The sequence below is a fragment of the Rhea americana genome, unplaced genomic scaffold, assembly GCF_003343005.1.
Source record: "Rhea americana isolate MKP2758 unplaced genomic scaffold, rheAme1 scaffold_0, whole genome shotgun sequence".
Lineage (NCBI taxonomy): Eukaryota > Metazoa > Chordata > Aves > Rheiformes > Rheidae > Rhea > Rhea americana.
The window spans coordinates 19,664,750-19,684,025 of record NW_028185037.1 but is presented as its reverse complement, the minus strand read 5'-3'; the positions used below and the strand labels follow the sequence as shown (position 1 = coordinate 19,684,025).

The 19,276-nt window shown below is 41.5% G+C and overlaps 1 protein-coding gene across 1 annotated transcript in view; it reads left to right on the top strand.

Moving 5' to 3' along the window:
• Positions 1-19,276, top strand: part of COL22A1 (collagen type XXII alpha 1 chain) — a 237,215-nt gene that overhangs the window by 167,745 nt on the left and 50,194 nt on the right. The window contains exons 25-36 of the mRNA XM_085300726.1: positions 3,513-3,566; positions 3,926-3,979; positions 4,995-5,048; positions 6,286-6,339; positions 6,758-6,793; positions 8,167-8,229; positions 9,305-9,358; positions 11,063-11,104; positions 13,136-13,168; positions 16,598-16,651; positions 17,152-17,205; positions 18,321-18,374. Of these exons, the coding sequence (XP_085156852.1) occupies positions 3,513-3,566; positions 3,926-3,979; positions 4,995-5,048; positions 6,286-6,339; positions 6,758-6,793; positions 8,167-8,229; positions 9,305-9,358; positions 11,063-11,104; positions 13,136-13,168; positions 16,598-16,651; positions 17,152-17,205; positions 18,321-18,374 (606 nt within the window). The remainder of the gene's footprint in view (positions 1-3,512; positions 3,567-3,925; positions 3,980-4,994; positions 5,049-6,285; positions 6,340-6,757; positions 6,794-8,166; positions 8,230-9,304; positions 9,359-11,062; positions 11,105-13,135; positions 13,169-16,597; positions 16,652-17,151; positions 17,206-18,320; positions 18,375-19,276) is intronic.

Here is a 19,276-nt window from a genome sequence, read left to right as displayed (position 1 = left end):
ATCATAAGTAAATGCCGTCAATGAGTTAGGTCTCTTTTAAACACTTAGGGAATCCCTGCTCTGAAATATAGTCCATTTCTGAGGACACGCAGAGGTCAGGAGAAGGGGCAAAACAATAGGGATTTAAATACAAATTAGATTGATTTGGTCTGGACAGTCTKGCAAAAGGGGGGGGGAGGGTGCTCTACAAATTACTTTTATGTGTCATGGTGTATTTTTGCAGCTTTTGTGTGACCATGCCTCTTCATTTCTCTGGGTCCCAGTTGATTGGTGCAGCCCTGGCTGCAGAAGGCAATAAATCCAGTAGAAGCAATAGATATAGTGGTGTATGCAACCAGCTGGACCAGGCTGGCAGCATCTTGTGCATCTCCCAGGGATACTTGGCATCCCAAGTATACTCATCATATAAAACTGCGCTAAGTCCATCTTGGAGAGGCTTTTACCAGAATAGCTCTCTAACAGTGGGTGTAAATTTGCTCATGGTGCCTGTGTGCACCTGATGGGGTAAACCAGTTCTGGGTGTAACGTCCCTTACGATGACTCTCACAGGATACAATAAAACTGAATTATTAGTGGTTATGGCAAGTGCGCTTCCATTTCAGGACATATGCTGCATGAGCTTTCTGTTGGATRACAAGAATATCTGGAGTTACTAGGAAAGATAGTTTGGACAAGCAGGTTGTGGAACCTCATGTTTCATGGGTCATGGTGGTTACCGTTAGATGCTGGACTGAGAATTCTTTTTTGGGGCAGATTGACCTATATCTGTGTGTGTAGGGTGACTTGCATTATGCTCTGGAGATGTTCAGGCTGGGACTGGGTCCAGGCTGAGGTTTACTGTAGTGCGACATTGTTCCTTACTAATTGCTTGCTAGATGCCATTGTTAACAGAAGTCATGATGAGTTGGTAAATCATGTAAATCAGGAAGAAGTCTAGGGAGATACCATTAAATAGAAATAATATAATCCGCCTTCTAAATCAATCTGCAAGAATAAAGCATGGCTGACCCTTTCTGGAGAAGGCTCAGTATAAGACAGATTTCTGTGCGCTTGATGGAAGCTCCCTGTCATAAGGTCATGGGGAATGTGAATGTGATGGTAGGAGGTGGGGGTGGGGGTTACTGAGAGAGATAAATAACAAAGGAAGAACCAGGAAATATCAATAAAAGTAAATTTTTCACTTTATCTTTCCTGCAGATACATATAATCCATTTTGCTGCTGAATCAGTTTGTCATTATTTTTCTAAATTTAGCCCAAGTTGTGTATGTGAAAATATACAGTACACTGCTGCCCCTACAAGCTTAAACATCCCTTTGGTGGCCTTGTCCCATTCTCATCTCTATCCAAGCAGCCTCTTCTGCCATCAGGCTGTCCTTTGCCTTCTTTCCCAGTACTGCACTCATTCCTCCTGGCAACCTCTCCATGGAGCACAGATCTTCTGCAGGTCTCAGTAATATTGTCCTTGTAAAGYTAGAGTAGGGTCAACAAGGACTTCCACATCCCAGGCAACTGATACCAATGTGTCTGTAGCCCTTTCCTCTCTTTTGCCATCCCAGGAAACCTGATACCAATCCTCCTGCTGCCTTTTGCYTTGATTTGTGTCCAAATGTGCTGCCTTTTTTCATGCCAGCGGCTGGCTTCCCTGACTCCGAGTGCCTCTCTGGAGTTGTTCTTTGCCCATGTCAGCAGTGTGTGGTATTTTTTTCTAGCACAGGGCTAATTTGGACTGCTGCTCTCGGAGCTTGATTCTTTTCTTTGAATGACAAAGTCTCCTTTAAGTGATGCATGGGCCTGCTGAGACTTCTCCTAGTGGGGCAAGAGGTCCTTAACTGCGGCACCCTCCCGTAATGGCAGTGTCCTCAGAAGCAGATGCGTGACTCCCCATGACTTATGTCAGCAGCATCGGGATGTCCCAAGGCATGTTTTTCCGCTGATTTTGAGCTGTGCACATRATTGAGGCACCCTAAATAATAAYGGTGGTGGTAGAATGATTCTGTGGCTATTGTAACTCAGTCACAGTGAAAGAAGCAGATTATAGGCAATATGTGTCAAATATATCTGCAGCTTCCTTTTCTGGCTGCTTTGCCCCATCTATTGGTGAGAAGCTGTTTTCTAGCCATTTTTTCCAGGCGTATTCTAAAATGACTGCTTATCCACTACCTTCCCTGTTGAACCATGCCACAAAAAGACTCTTTATCCTTCCTTGTTTACATCGCTTTYTTCTCTTCTTCATCTACCTTTTTGCTTTAAAATGCTAATATTGATACTTGAGCTGTAGTACCACAATTGCAAAAGCTGTGACTTGTGATATTGAATAGTGACACAGATCTAGCAAGGGAAATCCTGACTTGCCATTTTCCGTTTTGTATCTGTTCAGCTTTAATTCCTTACGCTTTTTTCCCCCCTCTTTGAAGTACAAATATCAGAGCTCCCTCTGTACTGCTAACTGAAAATGAATGAAATGGTGATGTTAGGAAGGTAGAAAGAGAGAGGCAAGGTAAAACTTCAGCTCAATTGTGTATCCATCCTTATGTTGTTTGCTTAGGTCTTGATCCAAAAAATACATGAACACATCCTTCATTTTGAGTAGAGAAGAAATCCTATCTTGTCTTCAGTGGAAGCTAAAGATAACAAATAACTCTGAATCTCTGGCAACTTGTATCTGCCAAGTATGGAAATTTTTTTTCCTAGGAACCCAAAGTAAACAATCTACGTGGTGCTCAAAAATAAATCTCTGAAAAAGTGATGGGAAAATATTCTCTCAATAGCCCAGAGAAACAGTTGAATCTCTATTGCATGACTCAAAATTAGATTGAAAAAAAAAGGCTGGTATACTACAAGCAATATTATGCTGCCTGGCGATGAGTAAGAAAGACTGTTAGGACATTTCCAATTTAATTTATGCACTGAGATGTGAGTTTGTGAGAGCCTTTCACTGTCAACAAGGTTAACATAGAGTGCTAAAATTACGGAGTATTTCTTTAAACCCCCTTGAGTTACTATATCATTTTTCATTAGATGAGGCACACACGTAGACTCCCATTTACCCCCCAAATAAGTAAATAGATAAACACAAGCCAAAAGCCTATTGCATTCATTACTTCAGAGATCTTTTGCAGAGGTAAATTGTTCAGAGAGAAACAACATTAATCAAGATGAAATTAGGCTAGATGCCACAAGAGGTTCCACTGGACAAGCTTTGCATTGCACGCTGCTGCTGATTGCCTTCAACTCCTTCGTTTCTCATTTTGGAGCCAAGGATAGAGTTCATCTCACAGGGATAGAAATTAGTAGCTTGTGCAGCTGCCTGCAGAAAGCAGGCGCTTCTGCTCTGCTTGTGAGCATGGTTCCCTGGGAGYGCACATTGGCATCTCTCCATTTTTTGGACAGAAGCTGATGAAATAAAGATCAATGCTGATGCTCGTCAGAATGGTCTTCAGTGAGCAGGACCTGAAGCTTTCAGCCTCTATCTGTAGGTCTGATAAACTGTTTTTTGCTTCTACCCTTATAGGGACCTCCAGGGCTCCCGGGCATTGCTGGACCCCCTGGGCCTCCTGGAACACCAGTAAGAAAACAGACTTGTTTCTTGATTTTTTTATCAAGAAGAGAAGAAGCAGTTGAGGTCATGATTTAGGTCATGATTTCAGTGAAAACTGAGCCAGGGCTTCTGGCAATGTATGTTTTCTTTTGTACTTTCTCACTGAGAAGCCACAGCTGGCCTTAGGCGACAGCTTCTCTGCACCAAATGCTGGATCTGCATTGGTGCCACCTGAAGATGGGTCGATGTCTGCAGAGCTCCCTACAGCAGTGAACTGTCTGCTGGGGAAGGGGGAATCACATTTGAACAGAAAACAGCAGTCTCCAAAGAGGCAACTGTAAAGGGCAGAAATGCTGATGATTCTCTGTGCTGGCTTCGTTTTCCAGGGGCTACCAGGAGAGATCGGTGTTGCCGGTAAAACTGGACCACCAGGACCAGCTGTAAGTTTTGAGGAACCACTTCCTTGGTCTCCAGGCCCTGTGCCATCAGTTACTTTGCTTCTAGAGTAAAGTCTGCACTCCCTTTCCTGCAGCTTGTCTGCATGCAGGATTTCAGTGCTGGCTACAACACTATCTCCTTTAATGCAAACATTAGACTCTGATGCCTTTCATAAGCAATAATTTTAACAGTTATGTACCAGCACTGACCAAGTGTGGCTCCGCTATTCCTATGCACGTGGACTATGACACTTTCTTTATATGCTGGTTTTCAAAAATCATTTTGCATCTGGCAAAACATTTTTCTCCATACCTGTAGTTTCCTTCATCAGGCCTAAGAGCTGAAACAAAAATCTCAGATTTAGGAGGGCATAGCAATTTCTGTTGGCTGTTAAAATCAATAAATRTGAATTGTAATATATACTTACTATTAAGAAGTGCCACCTACAGCCTCTAGTGTTCAGTGATTGACTGACACTTGGAAAGGGGACAGAACTTCTCACTGTTTTATATGCATTACAGGAAGTCTTTCTAATTTTTATCTTGCCAAATGGTTCTGTCTCTAGGTGTTATAGGTATTGTATAATTTAATTTTAAGAGTCTTTGTATTGTATAATAAATTACTGACATTTAAAAAGAGAAATAGACTTTAAAAATCTTTATAGCTATAGACAAGAGACTTATAGTGAATGATAAATAAAAATGTACTCTTTAAAGTCATTTAAAAATCCACAGTACCTAAAACTTCTATATTGTTGTGTTTTTGTAACAACACTGACCTCCAGTGGTCATTTACCAAAACTAGGTACCAAAACTGGAAAAGGAGGCAAGTGGCTATGTGCATTGCGTTGTGTAGTTTAAATCACAGTAGTGAAAAAATCAAAAGAAAATGCCTTGAGGTGGTGGTTCTTCTCTTAAGCCAGTGGCAAAGAGAGATGAAATGAACATGCTTATGCTGAGCTTAATTTTAGCTGTTTAATGAAAAGGCCCTTAGAGCTGATAATTTTCTCTTATTTAGGGGTTACCTGGCAAAGATGGATTAAATGGTCTTCCTGGACTTCCGGGTCAGAAGGCAAGTGACACCACGTCCACTGGTATAAAGCTAGTTGCCTGGGCAGCTTGTCCAGGTGAGCTAGCGAGCGTAAGTCACAGGTAGGGTGGATCCCCAGAGCTGAATCCTCCTCAYCCATTTCCGCATCTCTGAGCCGCTAGTGAAATAGGGGCCAAATCCCTGACGTGATTGAATTGTACCAAGTACTTTGTGAAGATGGAATTGGTTGTAAATATGACAAGGGTGAGAGAATCTATTCCAATCTTCCTATCCTATTCTACAAATACAGCTGAGCATTGCAGAGAAGTTTCTACTGTCACCCAGGAAAGCCAGCGACAATGACAAGAAAAGGCATTTTTCCAAGACACAAATTGCAAAAATGAGAGAAGAGAAACAAGAAGGAAGTGTAGCAGGCCCCAAAGACAGTCTTTTCTTTCCTCCCTGAAGGGCCATCCGTGCAAGTCTTCTCTGGATCCATATGACAGAAAGATGGCTCTTTGTTGTTTCCCACCTGTTACGCTGTACTTGAAAGCTTCTACAAATGACAGATTTAGGAAGCCTTCTCTCTTCTGCTGTCTGTCCAGTGAGAGAAGAGAGATAGAAGGAGATTTAGAGATAGGAGAGATTCTGTTTGAGTTACCATTACTACRTAAATGAAGCATCAAGGAAAAGTGCCGTCTGTTGGGTGTAAGAGCTGTTTCTATGTGGGGACAGGCTAGGCTTTGGGGATTCTGACACTCTGTTGGAATAATTATGACAACCCTGAACCATTTGCTACCTTGGACTGCATAAGACAGTACTCTTCTTGCCTCTGATGTTTGGGCACTGTTACCCTATTTGCTCCAATGACATGCTACATTTATGCTTACTTCYCTTATGTGACTGCAGGGAGTTCTTGAGCCCAGGTCCAGCAGAGTTCTCAACTCTCATTTTTTGATGAATAAAAGTGAGACATTGGAACTTGGAAAAAGGAAGATTCTGGAAGAACTGGGACTGAATTTGCCGTGGATATCTTTAATGTAACACTGGTTGACTTTGTGTTATTCCAGAATTATTCCGGTAGGGTGATCAGTGCTGGAGATATGTCTACAAATAGTACAAGAATGAACAAACAATCTAGGAAACATATTGTCTTATGGCTCCATTTACATGCTCAGGCTGTTACTGGATATCTCAGACAAAGAATTCTTCACTGTTGCCTGCAGACACGCTGTACAGTCAGAGGAATTTGTATATAYGCTTCTTGTGTTTCCTGCAGGGAGAACAAGGAGAAAAGGGTGAGGAAGGCTTTCCTGGAAAAGCTGGCCCCAAGGTATGTGTTTTCGTTTTATAGTTTGTTGTGAACATTGAGTTAGCCGAGATTTGATTCTGATTTTCCTTATAGTGAAATCAGTTGAGTAAGATCCTTGTAAATTTGGAGGGATAAAAGGAAGTGGAGATGTGGATTACCTCAGGATTTCACAGTTCATGGTGTTTCAAGAGGTCAGGTCCTGTTTGATGCTCCTCTCTCAAGTCTGAGTGTATAGAAAGACCTGACATGGCACTTACACTGGATACTTGTGGTTTGGGATCCCAAGCTGGGRACTGGCCAAGAGGCCAATTTCAGTGGCTTAAGGAAAGGTGGAAGAACGTCAGTTATGCCAATAAGGGACACACTGTAATGATGATAAAGCTTTCTTACAAAAGTGTCAGTCCTGTGCACCATTAATGTTGTACTTTTGTTTTTCTAGGGTGAACCAGGCAGCCGTGGCCAAACTGGTGAACAGGTGAGTAGGAAAAATTATTYTAGCATCCAGGACTACCTGTCAGGGCAATATAAAGTGACCACATGCAAGAATAAAGCCATTTGTCTATAACAGGATAATTGCAAGTCATTTACATCTGGAGCTGAAGATGAAACGGATGAACGGATGAGACTAAGGATTGGACAAAGTAATGTGAAAGTTCTAGGGGAGAAATGTGCTAAATCCAAGGTTCTTTTGTGTCCTAAAAAAAATCAGTTGCTGGCTTTTAAGATCCTCCACACGCCACTTATACCCAGAAACAAGATCTTATTCCTTCATCTGATTTCTTCTGCAGACACATTGTACCTATATCATAGTAATGTTTTTGCTTTCCCCTGTTTCAAAGATAGTTTCTTTAAAGCAGAGGTCATCATCTCTTAGTTGGATATTCGTATAACGCTTAGTGAAATTGGGTCCTGYCATGACTGAAATCCTTTGTGAGACTGTATTACAGATACAGCTGGCAAAATAATAACAAATAGCAAACCACATGGTTATTCCCAAATAAACTTGGCCAACCTGGAGCTAAATTTAAGAATACTTGATATAATTAGAGCAAACCACATTATGGAGAAATTGCAATTACTACAAAAGCAAGCATTATAAACCAGGAACTTAAAGGCTTTCAAATGGAAAGACATCCAAATGAAATCATACATCCAGAAAATTCTAAATCTGCTTATCTTTTAGCATCTATACTATACATATTAGTATGTCACAGTGTTTGCATCTCCAGACTAGACCAGATCTTTTAAAAGGGGGGAAAAAATGGAATTTATTTTTAGCTGCTCTTATTTGCCTGTGTGGTATTGCTACAAGGCAGCATAAAACAAAACTGTTCTAAATTTCATGGTTTCAGTTGACAGTGTAAAGGCAAAAAGGAGAGGTCTTAGCAGCTGTTTGAAATCATGATTTCCCAAAAGAAAACAATTTTCTCATAATCAAATTAGATCCTATTCTCTCTCAACAAACTACATCTAGAATCAGTCCCATGAAAGCACTGGACCAGAYCCTGGCCTGCAGTATAGACTATATGCATCATTGTAACTAGATATCAAGAAGAAACCATCTGCAATCGCCATGAGCGCTGAACAATTAGCAATCTAGTTATTAGCCATGCAAAGAGACAGATGGTTAAACCAAGGCTTCATCCTTCCTAGCCTAAGGTCACTCTGGCTGGATAGATTAGTGTACCCTGAGGACTAGACACTTAATTGACAGGCATGAGAGAAGAATTTTACCCATTATTGTGCCTTTTTGTTCTTAATTGTTTTTGAGAATGATGAAGTTTACTAATATAAGTCATACTTGATGCACGTCCCTAGATTTCATGCACTGYTTTATATCACTTTCAGGGTGAAGCAGGTCTTCCTGGCCCCCAAGGTTTACCTGGACTCAGAGGAGAGAAGGGAGATCAGGTGAGTGACTTTGAGCCACAGCTTGATATTGTTTGCCAGGAGGACTTCTCTAGAACATCTCTAGTTGACTTTCTCTCTTGGCGTGATTGTTGTGATGAGCAGCTCATTGGCATCCAGCAGCCCACCAACTACTCCTTCTACCTGGCACTACCTAATGACCTTTCCTAATTGCAATGGAGATGCTAGTGAGCAGTGTCTGTCCTAAACCCAAAAGGTTATGATTGGTGTCATATTGTTCACAAGGCAGTAGAAGAGGTGCATTTTTCTTCAGGCCTCACTTTCAGAAGCACCTACATGATTTAAGAACATCAAAATATGTTAAAAACAACAATAACCAAAACCAACCCAAATTGCTTTTATCAGTGAACCCTGGAGAAGATGCCAGACTGCTGGATCATTTTCTGATGACGTAACTTCCACTCAAGTCCTGGTGTCTACTGCTTTCTCCTGGCTAGCTCCAGACTTCGAGAGGCATTTACACTYTGGAGGGAGTTGAATCAGGGACAGAAATTTGGGTCATCTGAATAAGGCCGGTTGCCTCATAGCTTCGGTATTAACAAGATCTAAAATCAGTTGAAGTGTTACCGTTAGACTTGCTATATTTATATATATTGTAGAACATAGAATATATAATATATTCTCTCTGTATATAAAATCATAGGCATGTAGGCCAGCTAGTTCCTATCTGAATATAGGATAAATACATGTTGTGCATGCATTTTGAGTATTCACATCATTCTTGTTAAGCATTTACCATTTAGGGCACCAGGTTCCCTGAACAGTCAAGGCAGATAGGCACCAGTGAGCAGATGATTCAGAARTCCTTTAACATTAACAAAACAGATAGTATGAATGTCCCCTTGGGTCATAAGTCCAATTCTGCTGCCTCTCCTTTTCAACTGGAAAAATATACTACTGCTACCTTTTTATTTAATTGTTTGCACTGTCTCTTGAGGACAGGTGAGATCATCTGAAAGTGTAAAATATTGATGTATCATTATAGCAGCGCAGTAGTGGGATTGATTCAATTAAATCAAAGTGTACATATTTCCTTCATTCTTTTACCTACTTTTAGGGAGAAAAAGGAAAAGATGGCCTCCCTGGATTCAAAGGTGAAAGAGGAGAAAAGGTGAGTCATGAAATAAAAATGACCTTCCTTAGACAAGAGAGGAAAAGAGACAACAAAGGGATGTGGGATAGCAGTGATAACTGATAGAGGAGAATTTCTGAGGAGGATTAGAAATAATTAGAAGTCTGTTAGCCAAGCCTTACAAAGAAACGGCAAAAGAAGCTGTGTGTGAAATAAAGACAATCATTTATTGAATAATGCAAGGAGTGATGTTTGATGAAATCTACGGACAGTGTCTTTAATTCAAGGAAATCATTCGAGTTTCTTTGATTCAAGGAAAAAATAAACGTTTGTTGGAGAACTGGCTGATAGAAATGGGTCTGGAATTCTGAAGTTTCTATGCTTGACTGTACTATGATAGCACAATAATTTAAGGAATGGTCTGGACATCTGCCATCACACCACCATTAATTATGGTGGAAAGTAAGAGAACTAGACAAGGATGAGTTCCACCAAACTTTCCATCCAAATCCTGTGAAGGTGAAGTTAAGGCACTGACCTTGCAGATGCTTATGTCTATGTAGTAGAAAATTTGCCTTGCATATAGTGGCGGTGCAGCAACCTCAGCCTTCAGGAAGTGGGTATAAAATCGCTTTCTCTGCCATMAGCATCAGAACCTTTTCTGGCTTTGATTTCTGTGAGAGTCTAATTTTGGGGAGCTGTTCACCTTGATTCTGACCAGTTCATGCAGCTGGTTCTCTTCAGGCAGGTTGGGATGCTGGAGAACTGGCTTTCCTGGGATGAGACCTAGCATTGGTTTGCATGGTTTTGCATGGTTTGGCTTCCATAAGCAAGTCATGTAGAGCTGGTGATGAAGAGGACGGTAACTATTTAGTTGTAAATTTTCAGTAGGCTTTGGGTAAATCAACTGTACTTCTAGTCTTCTAGTTCCGGTCTGCTTGCTGTTTCTTTATTTTGATTTTTCTTGTCGTATTAAAGACTTTCTAACTTTTTTTTTCGTCTTTTTATTCCATCCTGGGCAACACTGTTTCCTTTGATCTTATTCCTAGGATACATCAGCCTTAGGTGTACCAATAACTTTCGCTGTCTATGGAGGTGGTATTTCGTTCATGAGTGGTCAAATGACATCCTCAGTGCGGCATCCCAGTATCCTATCTCTGGAAGGTTGACGAGTGTTGTTAGTAGTTCTTGGCTTTGATGTGTCATGGAGAATTAAACTGTCTGTGGAGCACAACTCGTAGGAAAGTCACTGGCAGCTAGGGCACTCAAACTGCAACTCCCATGACATAGTCCAGCAGCAATCTAATTTTTGGCTCAAAAATTAGCAAAAGCATATTTTTGATGAAGAAGACCTTTTTCCAACAGCAAAGAATTTTCACCAGAATATGATTTTCAGTCAAGGCTTTTGATCAGCTTTAACCTAAAATACAAATTAAGATCCATGCCACTCCTACACRGGATGGGTAACACCGGAAATTCACTGACCTGTGAAGTGATAAAGACAATAAAGTAARCATCTTGCCTGAAACAAAATGAGGACAGCAGAAATTCTAGCCGGAACAGTGGGTAAAATTCCATCCATCAGAGAAGGCCCTCCGGGGATTTTTTTAGTGTCACTGAACTGACAGGTTGTCATTTGACTAAATCTCACCTGGAAATGTCACATCTTCCTGCTGATAATGTTGAGTTTTATTTGAGTATCATTTTTTATCCTTGATTGTACTATTCTCCTTCTCTCTTTAGGGTGATATGGGTTCCCCTGGACCACCAGGCTTACCTGGAACAGTAAGTAAGATTGTGTTCTGTACTGTAATAATAATCTAGGCCTCATACTTCTCCCACTCAGATCCCTCAGTATCAAGGCCTTTCCAGATCCCTGTTTTGCAGAAACGTCAGGGCTCATTTACCCTGGGCACATCTCCCATTAGCTTCAGAGAAGCAATATCAAAATGCATTTGATCTTTTTGGGGGAGAAGAGGCTGTGCCCTCCTCTTCCACTTTGCAACCCGGATTTTTGTGCACCCTTGCTTTGTCATAGCAGTTAAATGGATTTTGTGGTTTTGTAAGCAGCTGTAGGAGCTGTCTGAAGAAGATCATGAGTGAAGATGTTAACGTGCTACGTGCTGTCAGATGCAGTTTCCAGAGTGAACTAGATTTTCCCAGCTGGGGTCTCCTAGTGAAACTGGTTCATGGAGAAGAGATTCCAGTGGACAAATAACTTGATTTTGTGGGAGACAATTTACGTGTTCCCAGGAAAAGTGGAGATTTTCAGTTCTCACTGACATGAACTTACATTGGTGCTTAGGGGAGGATTCAGCTTCAGYGGTGCTCTGACTCTGCCGAGCCTCTGTCACTAACAGTGCCGTGTTGTGCTGTTGACTCAGAGACCCTGTAGTGCTGGAGCCCATTTGGATATTTCGGTTCAGCACTGGATTCCGTGCACAACCAAACCAGTCATGCCTGGTTGCATGCACCCTTTCTGCTAATAAAAAAGGACAAAGAAAACATTCATTTATTGTGGTTTTTTTTTTGTTTTTTTTTTTGTTTTGTTTTTTTTTTTAAATAAGCCTGCACAATTGCCTTTGGGAAAGCATGAACATAATTCCAATAAAGTTAAGTACGGATTGTTAAACCAGCATCCACTGAATGTAAATACCTAAACCTCACAGTTCCTCCAGCAMAAACTGAACAACCAGCTTGCACTAAGCACGAGCAACAGGCCTCTCGTTACAACGGGAGGGCTGATCCCACAGTCACAGACCCTCCGGGAAATGGCAGAGATCCACGTTTCAGCTTTGTTTGCAGCAGCTGCTTACAGCTGCCACATTAGCAGATTATGAAGCGAGTTTGAATTAAGGTCTTCTGGCTAAAATCCAAGGCCTCCAGGCCTTCATGCAGCAGCGCAGGAAGTATTGTAATTTCCTCCCTGCCATCAGTTGGTTCTTTAGTCTGTGCCAAAGGGTGCTTTCTGCGACTGTCGGCGAAGGGGCTGTGTGTATTCAACAAGGATAATCCGGCCACACCGCCAAGGGTAGATCTGTCTTGCTCAAAGTGGAGAAGGCGGCTCAAACACAGCGCCACGTGGCTAGATGTAGAGAAGATATGCCTGACTGCTCAAGCTTCCTGTGTACRCAGGGAGGGGTGATTTCTATTTTAGCTGGAAAAATAGACAACAATTTCAGCATACCAGAGATTGAATCTTGTCTGGTTATTCTATTTTATCAGTTCCTACTAAAAGRTACTGTCTCTGCTAACAAGACTTGATCCTCTTTTGTGGTTAGTCCTTGAGGGTGACTGTGTAATCCCTAAGATAACCAGCAGTGTGGAGACATACGTTTTGTTAGTGGTATGAAACAGAAGGACAACGTGCCAAGCTCAGCCGTGAAGTCAGCAAAGCACAGTTCCTATCAGATTTAGTTGAAATTGTATCTTTGTTCATTATCCTGAATTTGGGTCCACAACAGGAAGTTTAATGATGCTGAAGATGGCTCCAAGTGAAAAGGTGAGCTGGAGGTTGCCAATATCTCAAGGTTAAATGTAGTTTGGCTTTTCATAGTGGTTGACACTCAGGACATCTTTGAGTTCATATTTCAAATACTCTAGTAGATTTGTGCTCTTTTTTCTTTCTTTCTTTTTTTTTTTTTTTTAAGCTTAAGCAGCCTGATATTATCTTGAGGGGCTCATTTAGAAACCTACTGATGGACAACATGGAGTCTRTGATGACAAGGAGAATAATATATTAGTTCCTACATTTCAAGGAAACTAGACAATGCTTTTGTCAATATGCTTCTTTTAACACTCTGGTTTCTTTTCCAGACAGCCTTCTTTACCCCACACCCAAGAATTCCTGTAAGTAACATCCTTAATGAACGTGGCCTCTAGATTTTTGCCTTTTATATTTGATACATAAAGAGCACCTTAGTTTCTTTCATGTTATTTGTATGCTTTCAGTAAGGAGCTCAGCTTGAGTCTGATTCTGTGCAGTTTCACTGTTGTAACCAATAATGATGAGAAGCCCATGGGTGTCCTAGTAACGACTGCATCCAAACTGACTTTAACTGGGACAGAGGTGTATGTTTGAAAGTCTGTCCCAGCCTTTTAAATGAAGAATACATTCAGCATTGGAATAGTCATACTGGAATAGACCTGCAGTGGGTCACACCACTGGTATGTGATCAAAGTTCTTAAAGATAGGACCATTTATGGCATGTAGAAGTCACAGAGGTAGGTTTTAAGGGTCACATTAGAAAACAAAGTGAGTACTACTGTTTCTTCAGAGACCGAGGAGGGAAGTAGGACTGTGAGGTAGTGCTGGAAAAGGGAGATAGGATTTCCTTGGTTCTGTTTTGCCTAAGCTCCCTGCATTTCTTCCTCTGTTACCTTGTAGTTTACCAATATATATACAAAGAAATTATGCTGGACAGTGATGCCTTGTATGATCTTCATAATGCTAAATCATACAAGAAGCTATCTTGTTTTCTTTGAATGCATTGCTTGTAAATAAACCACAAGGCAGTGAAAAGGCTTGAAGTGTGTCAGCAGGCCAGGTTGCTGGGATCTCTCCATCKGCAAGATGAATGTGACAGTATTTACTGTAGCACAGATCTACACAGTGCATTGCAAGGTTTAGGAGGAGATGAGGAGGTAAGGGTAGTTACTTTTGATGTACTGATCTGCAAATTGAGATGTCAGAAGGTGGTGATCTGCTTTAGGAGAGTGCCSTGGGATATGTTATAGCAGTTTCAGCAATAGCAAAGTTGAAAGTTGTCATGCACACTCCAGAACACAAAACCTGCCTCTGCTTTCCTCTGAGTACATGGTTACAGTGGCAGGRAATGACCAGTGTCAGGATAAGTGGCAGCACCACCGTTACTCTGGTGTTAGTTGAAATCTGTTTTACTGAAAACACACCTGGGTAATTGTCGTAACTGGACACACTCAGAGCAAGCGAGTCTGAGCTTCTACGTGGCCGTGTAGCTGTGCAGCCTCGCTTTGCCCTGTGCCGGGTGCTGGAGCAGGGCCCGGCTGAGCCCCCGCTGGGTTTGCTGTCCTTGGAGTGGCACAGAAATGATGAACATGTTCACGGAGACCACAGGAGGCTCTGGCCGAGAGAGCAGGTCAAGGAAGCTGCAAGCATCAGGCCCGCCCCAGCTGGYAGCAGCTGTTAGGCATCGCTGCGTCGTTTCTGCTGCCGGAGAGAAGTGGGTGACAGTGGATTAAGTTCAGGTGCCAGGGACTGAGGTCTTCGTTAGGCACAGGGCTTGTGGCTGGCCTTAACAGTGTCAGCGGATAGTTGAGTGGCAAATTTACTGGCAAACTGGGTTAAAAAATGCTGGTCTTACCCACTTCTGTGGATGTGAAAGGATACCAGACTGGAATTTTCCTAATTTGGCATTAACATGCAACTCAGATATCAAGRAAAAGCTAGGAGACAGAAGAATATTAAGCTTCTTTCCTTTACCTGTTGAGCTACTTCTTCCCTTTGCACTCTTGTTTTCTATCATAACATGTGCTCCTATTTCCATTTATTAACACTGTTCCTGTCTACAAATATATTACCATATGTCTCTGCTTTGCTTTTGTACTCAAAAGGATTTCAGAGCTTGAAGTKTCACTACACAAAACAAATTCCAAGTGCAACCATCCTGCTTGTTGAATAGGATCCTTTTATTGAAGTATTTGGTACGATATCCTTTTCTTTCTGAAGGCCACTAGATGGCATCACGGACTGCCTGATTAAAAGCTGGTCTAACTGGGCACTGCTTTATAAAGTAAAATTCCTGCTATTATTTATCACAAATTATAACATTTATTCATAATGCATAATAAATACAGATGTAAGTAATATTTATGCAGTTACATTTATTTTGTCTKTTAAAGAATCATTTGCAAAAGGACTTTGATTTCCCAGGTGTTGCAGAAATGATCTGGCAAACAGCTGATGTGAATAAAATTTAAAGTGATTTGTTCCTGGGCTCTGCATTTTGACTAATCACTATTCCTCTTGTGCATGTGTGTGTGGGGGGGTAGCTTAAGTCACTGATATTCTTACTGTTTCTTGATTGCATAATTGAAACACCTTGTATGATAAATAATGCATAAGTAATGATTGCTACTGCTGAATACTTATGTTCAGAAAAAATATACAAATTCATGCAGTGCCTGGCCTATTCCAGATAGTTCCATGATTTTGTGCTGTTCTSTTCATTTATACAAAGCAGAAATATGGGCTTATTGATTATCATTATAGAATTCAGAACAAAGCTGATGAACTTCTGAACAGAGAGCAATTTACTGTAAAGAGGATGAACAGGCATAAATTAATCCTATTGATCAGTGATGGTAGTGCATGAAATAACATGCTGACATTGCAGAGGGAGGGGAAGTTACTGGAGTATATGACCATGTTAAAAGAACTAGATACCAGGAAGAGCTGTGTGATCCATGTGTCTGAAAATGCTCAAGAGGAGACTCTGAATGCTTGTTTTTTATCGTGCCTTTACATGGGATACTTTCACAGTTGTAGGACTATGTTAATCCTGTGGTCCTATGTGGAGACAACAGGATTCAGGGGCTCTGGTCATCTTGCTGTTGGCATTTCATTTTAGATCATCTGGCATGTTAATATAATCAGAATTGAATACAGCATCTCTGAACTGATTGAATTTTAGACCAGTAGATTCCTTAACAACCATTGTCTGCGAAGGAAAACTAATAACTTTTTAAATCAAAAAGTTATCCAGAGTAGTGTTAGTTTTTTTTTTTTTTTTTTTTTTTTTTTTTTTTTTTTTTTTTTTTTTTTTTTTTTTTTTAACAATTAGTGTCATACCAGTTCCAGAAGTCTCGACAGCCACAAGGAATAACCACGAAGAACATAGATTTCTAGTTCGACTCTTCAGGATCCAGACATCACACATGATCCACATGAGCCGCTTATCTGGGCATGTTTACTTTCAGCCTAGTCTAAATCTTACTGAATCAYATGATAGTTTCAATTCGTTGACCTCAAAGTCCTCTGCATCCAGACCTTTTTTAAAAAATACTGTAGCCATATGGTTTTCCCCTGACAAGACAACCTAGCCCTTCTGCATTGTCCTCCTTCTGACAGAAGAATACCAGATTTTTGTGTAATGCAGGAGGAGAGATTCAAATATCAACTATGTCTATGTCAAAAATGTGTCTGTTATCAAAAGAGCCTTCTTAAAGAGCAGGACTGACAGAACTACTAGCCACGGAAAAAGATATAATTTCTTTCTTCATGTTCCTTTTTTACATCAGGGTGAACCTGGACCAAAAGGGGAGAAAGGAGATCGAGGAACGAGCGGAGAACCTGTAAGCACAGAAAAGTGTTTCTTCAGTTTTGATTTTGAGTTTTAACAAGGAGATAACATGAAGGCCTCCTTTTTTGGAGGGAGAGGATGGGACAGGCTTCTTCTATAGTCAGGATGCTTCTTTCACCATAAATGGCCACAACAGTGTAAGGACATCTAGCTTTGTATAAACTCTGAAGGAAGCTAGATGGCTACCTGGAACTAAGCACCTAATTTATAGCTGGGGGACTTAGTGGCTGAGAAGAGGACTGTGGGGATCACTAGACAAAGTTTGGCTGATAGTGAGGTTGTACAGGCTTTATTAAGGGCTTTTGAAATGAAGTGGCCTAGCTAAATTGTGGAGTTGGCTCTTCTATTTATTTTCTGTTTTACTCTTGTTTTGGAGGAAGAGATAGAGSCCTGTGTAGCCATGGCCTCCGTAAAATGGTACTACTTTCCCTCAGTAGGAGAAAGGAGAAAACTCTCCTTCAGCTCCTTCACCTCTCCCTTCTAATTTTGCAGGGATTACCTGGGATCCCAGGTGAACAGGGTGTCCCAGGACCTGCAGGACTTGAGGTAAGAACCAACCTTGAACAAAATCTTTGACGTGACCGGAGAAGAGTACCTTCAAGATGTAGATCACTGCAAGTAATTCTTCCTCTATATGCTAACAGCCCATTTCTCCATCCCAGCTTTTGTAAGTTCAGGGGCTTCTGYGGAGTTATTTACTTTTGCCAGACATTAGGGCAACATGAGGAAAATCAAACCAGAAATACAACATCTTGTAGCATGGTCCAAGAGACTTCCAACGTCAGGTTCCCTCAACAGAGYGTCTTTTGTTGATGCCACTGAACCACAGGTCTCACAAATAAGAAGCTACAGTACTTTATCAAAATGTTCCGGAGCATTTAGATTCAACCCTGGTCCATTTGACCMTGAATTCACCGGGGCTTGTGTGACATGGATTTATAGTCTGAAATTGCTATCAGTTACTACTGAGRTATGTTTTCATGGCAACATGAGAGAGTCTTTACTCTGCCATCGTCTGTGCTGTGCCCAAGATAGCAGATATAATCTGATATTACTTGGGCATCTGCAGCTTAAACAGGTTAGCGGCAGTCTCARAATCATGAAGAAACCAGTAATACAATGCAAATTCCATGCAGTATGTGCTAAAAGGGGGATTAGTACAGTGAGTAGGCTCTACTCTGTCCTACAGAAATCTTTATGAAAGTGCTACAAGGTTTGTATGCCTGAGGCAAACCCTCTGCACTGTGATGCATTTTGACCCTTTCTGAATGATTGTTGTTTGTATTTGAGAACCGCGGGCAAAACTTCCTCTGTGCGGGGAAACCATCAGGGTTCAGCTGGAATTTAAGTAGCTGGTAGGCCTGAGGAGAGAAAGGAATTTCACTCAGGTGGATATCTACAAGTTTTAGCATCGAATGCTGAGAAACAGCCTCTGAGCTGATCAGTCATTAGTAATTCTTCTTATATCTCAGAGTTTTATTTTTGTATCTTTTTTTTTYCCTGCATAGAGAACTGAGAGCCATTTCCTCAGCCGTTAAACTCCTTTGTGAATTGATTAGCTAAGACTGTTGCCTAGTGCATGTTCAGGCGTCACGAAGGCTGGGAGCCTTTTTGTCTGGCAGGCAGTTCCATCTCTTTCTTTTTTTCCTTTTTTTGTGCAGGGCACAAAGGGGCAGAAAGGAGCCCAAGGAGAAGCTGGAGCCCCTGGAGAGACTGTAAGTAACTGCTTCACTTRGAGCATTTTTCCCCAACAGTAACACACCTGAAGGGACTCTGAGGCAAATTTATAATCCCAGGCTGATCTTGCAGGGAGCACGTCCTCAGCTGCAGCTGGAAGAAGAGTTGCTGCTTGTGGGCAAACAGACACAGCTGCACCAGACAGATCAATGCCCCAATCAGTCCGGCTCTAAATCGTGTGTCAAGTTTCTCCCTCTCTCATAAAATACCCTCTTTTCTGGATGAGGTGCCTGCAGAGCTTGTTACTGCATTGTGATAGCGGCCAAGCCCAGAGAGCCATCTGGTGCAGCGAACTCGCTTCTCATCAGCCAGAATTAGTTTTTGATCACGGTTGGTTTTAGGCTTCTTAGTCCATTCTGCGTTCTTTAATAAAGGCTCATCACCGGAAGAATCATCACATGCCACTTTTCAGGGGATCTGTCGTGAGGAGCGCTGCTCCTGCCTGACAGCGTGCTCAAGAAGAGCAAAGGAGTCAAATCCCGTTTTAKTATTGTAACAGGATATAAGCCCGCTGTGGCCACATGAAGTGCCACGTGCCTTTTCTGTAACCAGTGGAGGGAGACTGTTTGAAGAAATATTTGAAAGCGTGATTTGGAAAGACGTTTGTGYCAGGGAGAAAGAAGCTATAGCAAACCCAAACGAAGCGTTTGACAGTGCTGAAGTTCCTTCTCGCCTCTTTGCTTTCACAATGTTCCTTCCTGGGTTTTTTGTGCTCAGAGTTTCTCTCTAGTAGTGCTTTCACACTAAACTCTGAACCTCTTGTGTCATCCTTCTCCAACTCTCTGTCATTCTGAATTGAAGAACTCTATAACTTTTTATTTATTTATTTTTTATTTATTTTGGGGGGGAGAAGGGAGGTGGGGACGGTAAGACCAACCCC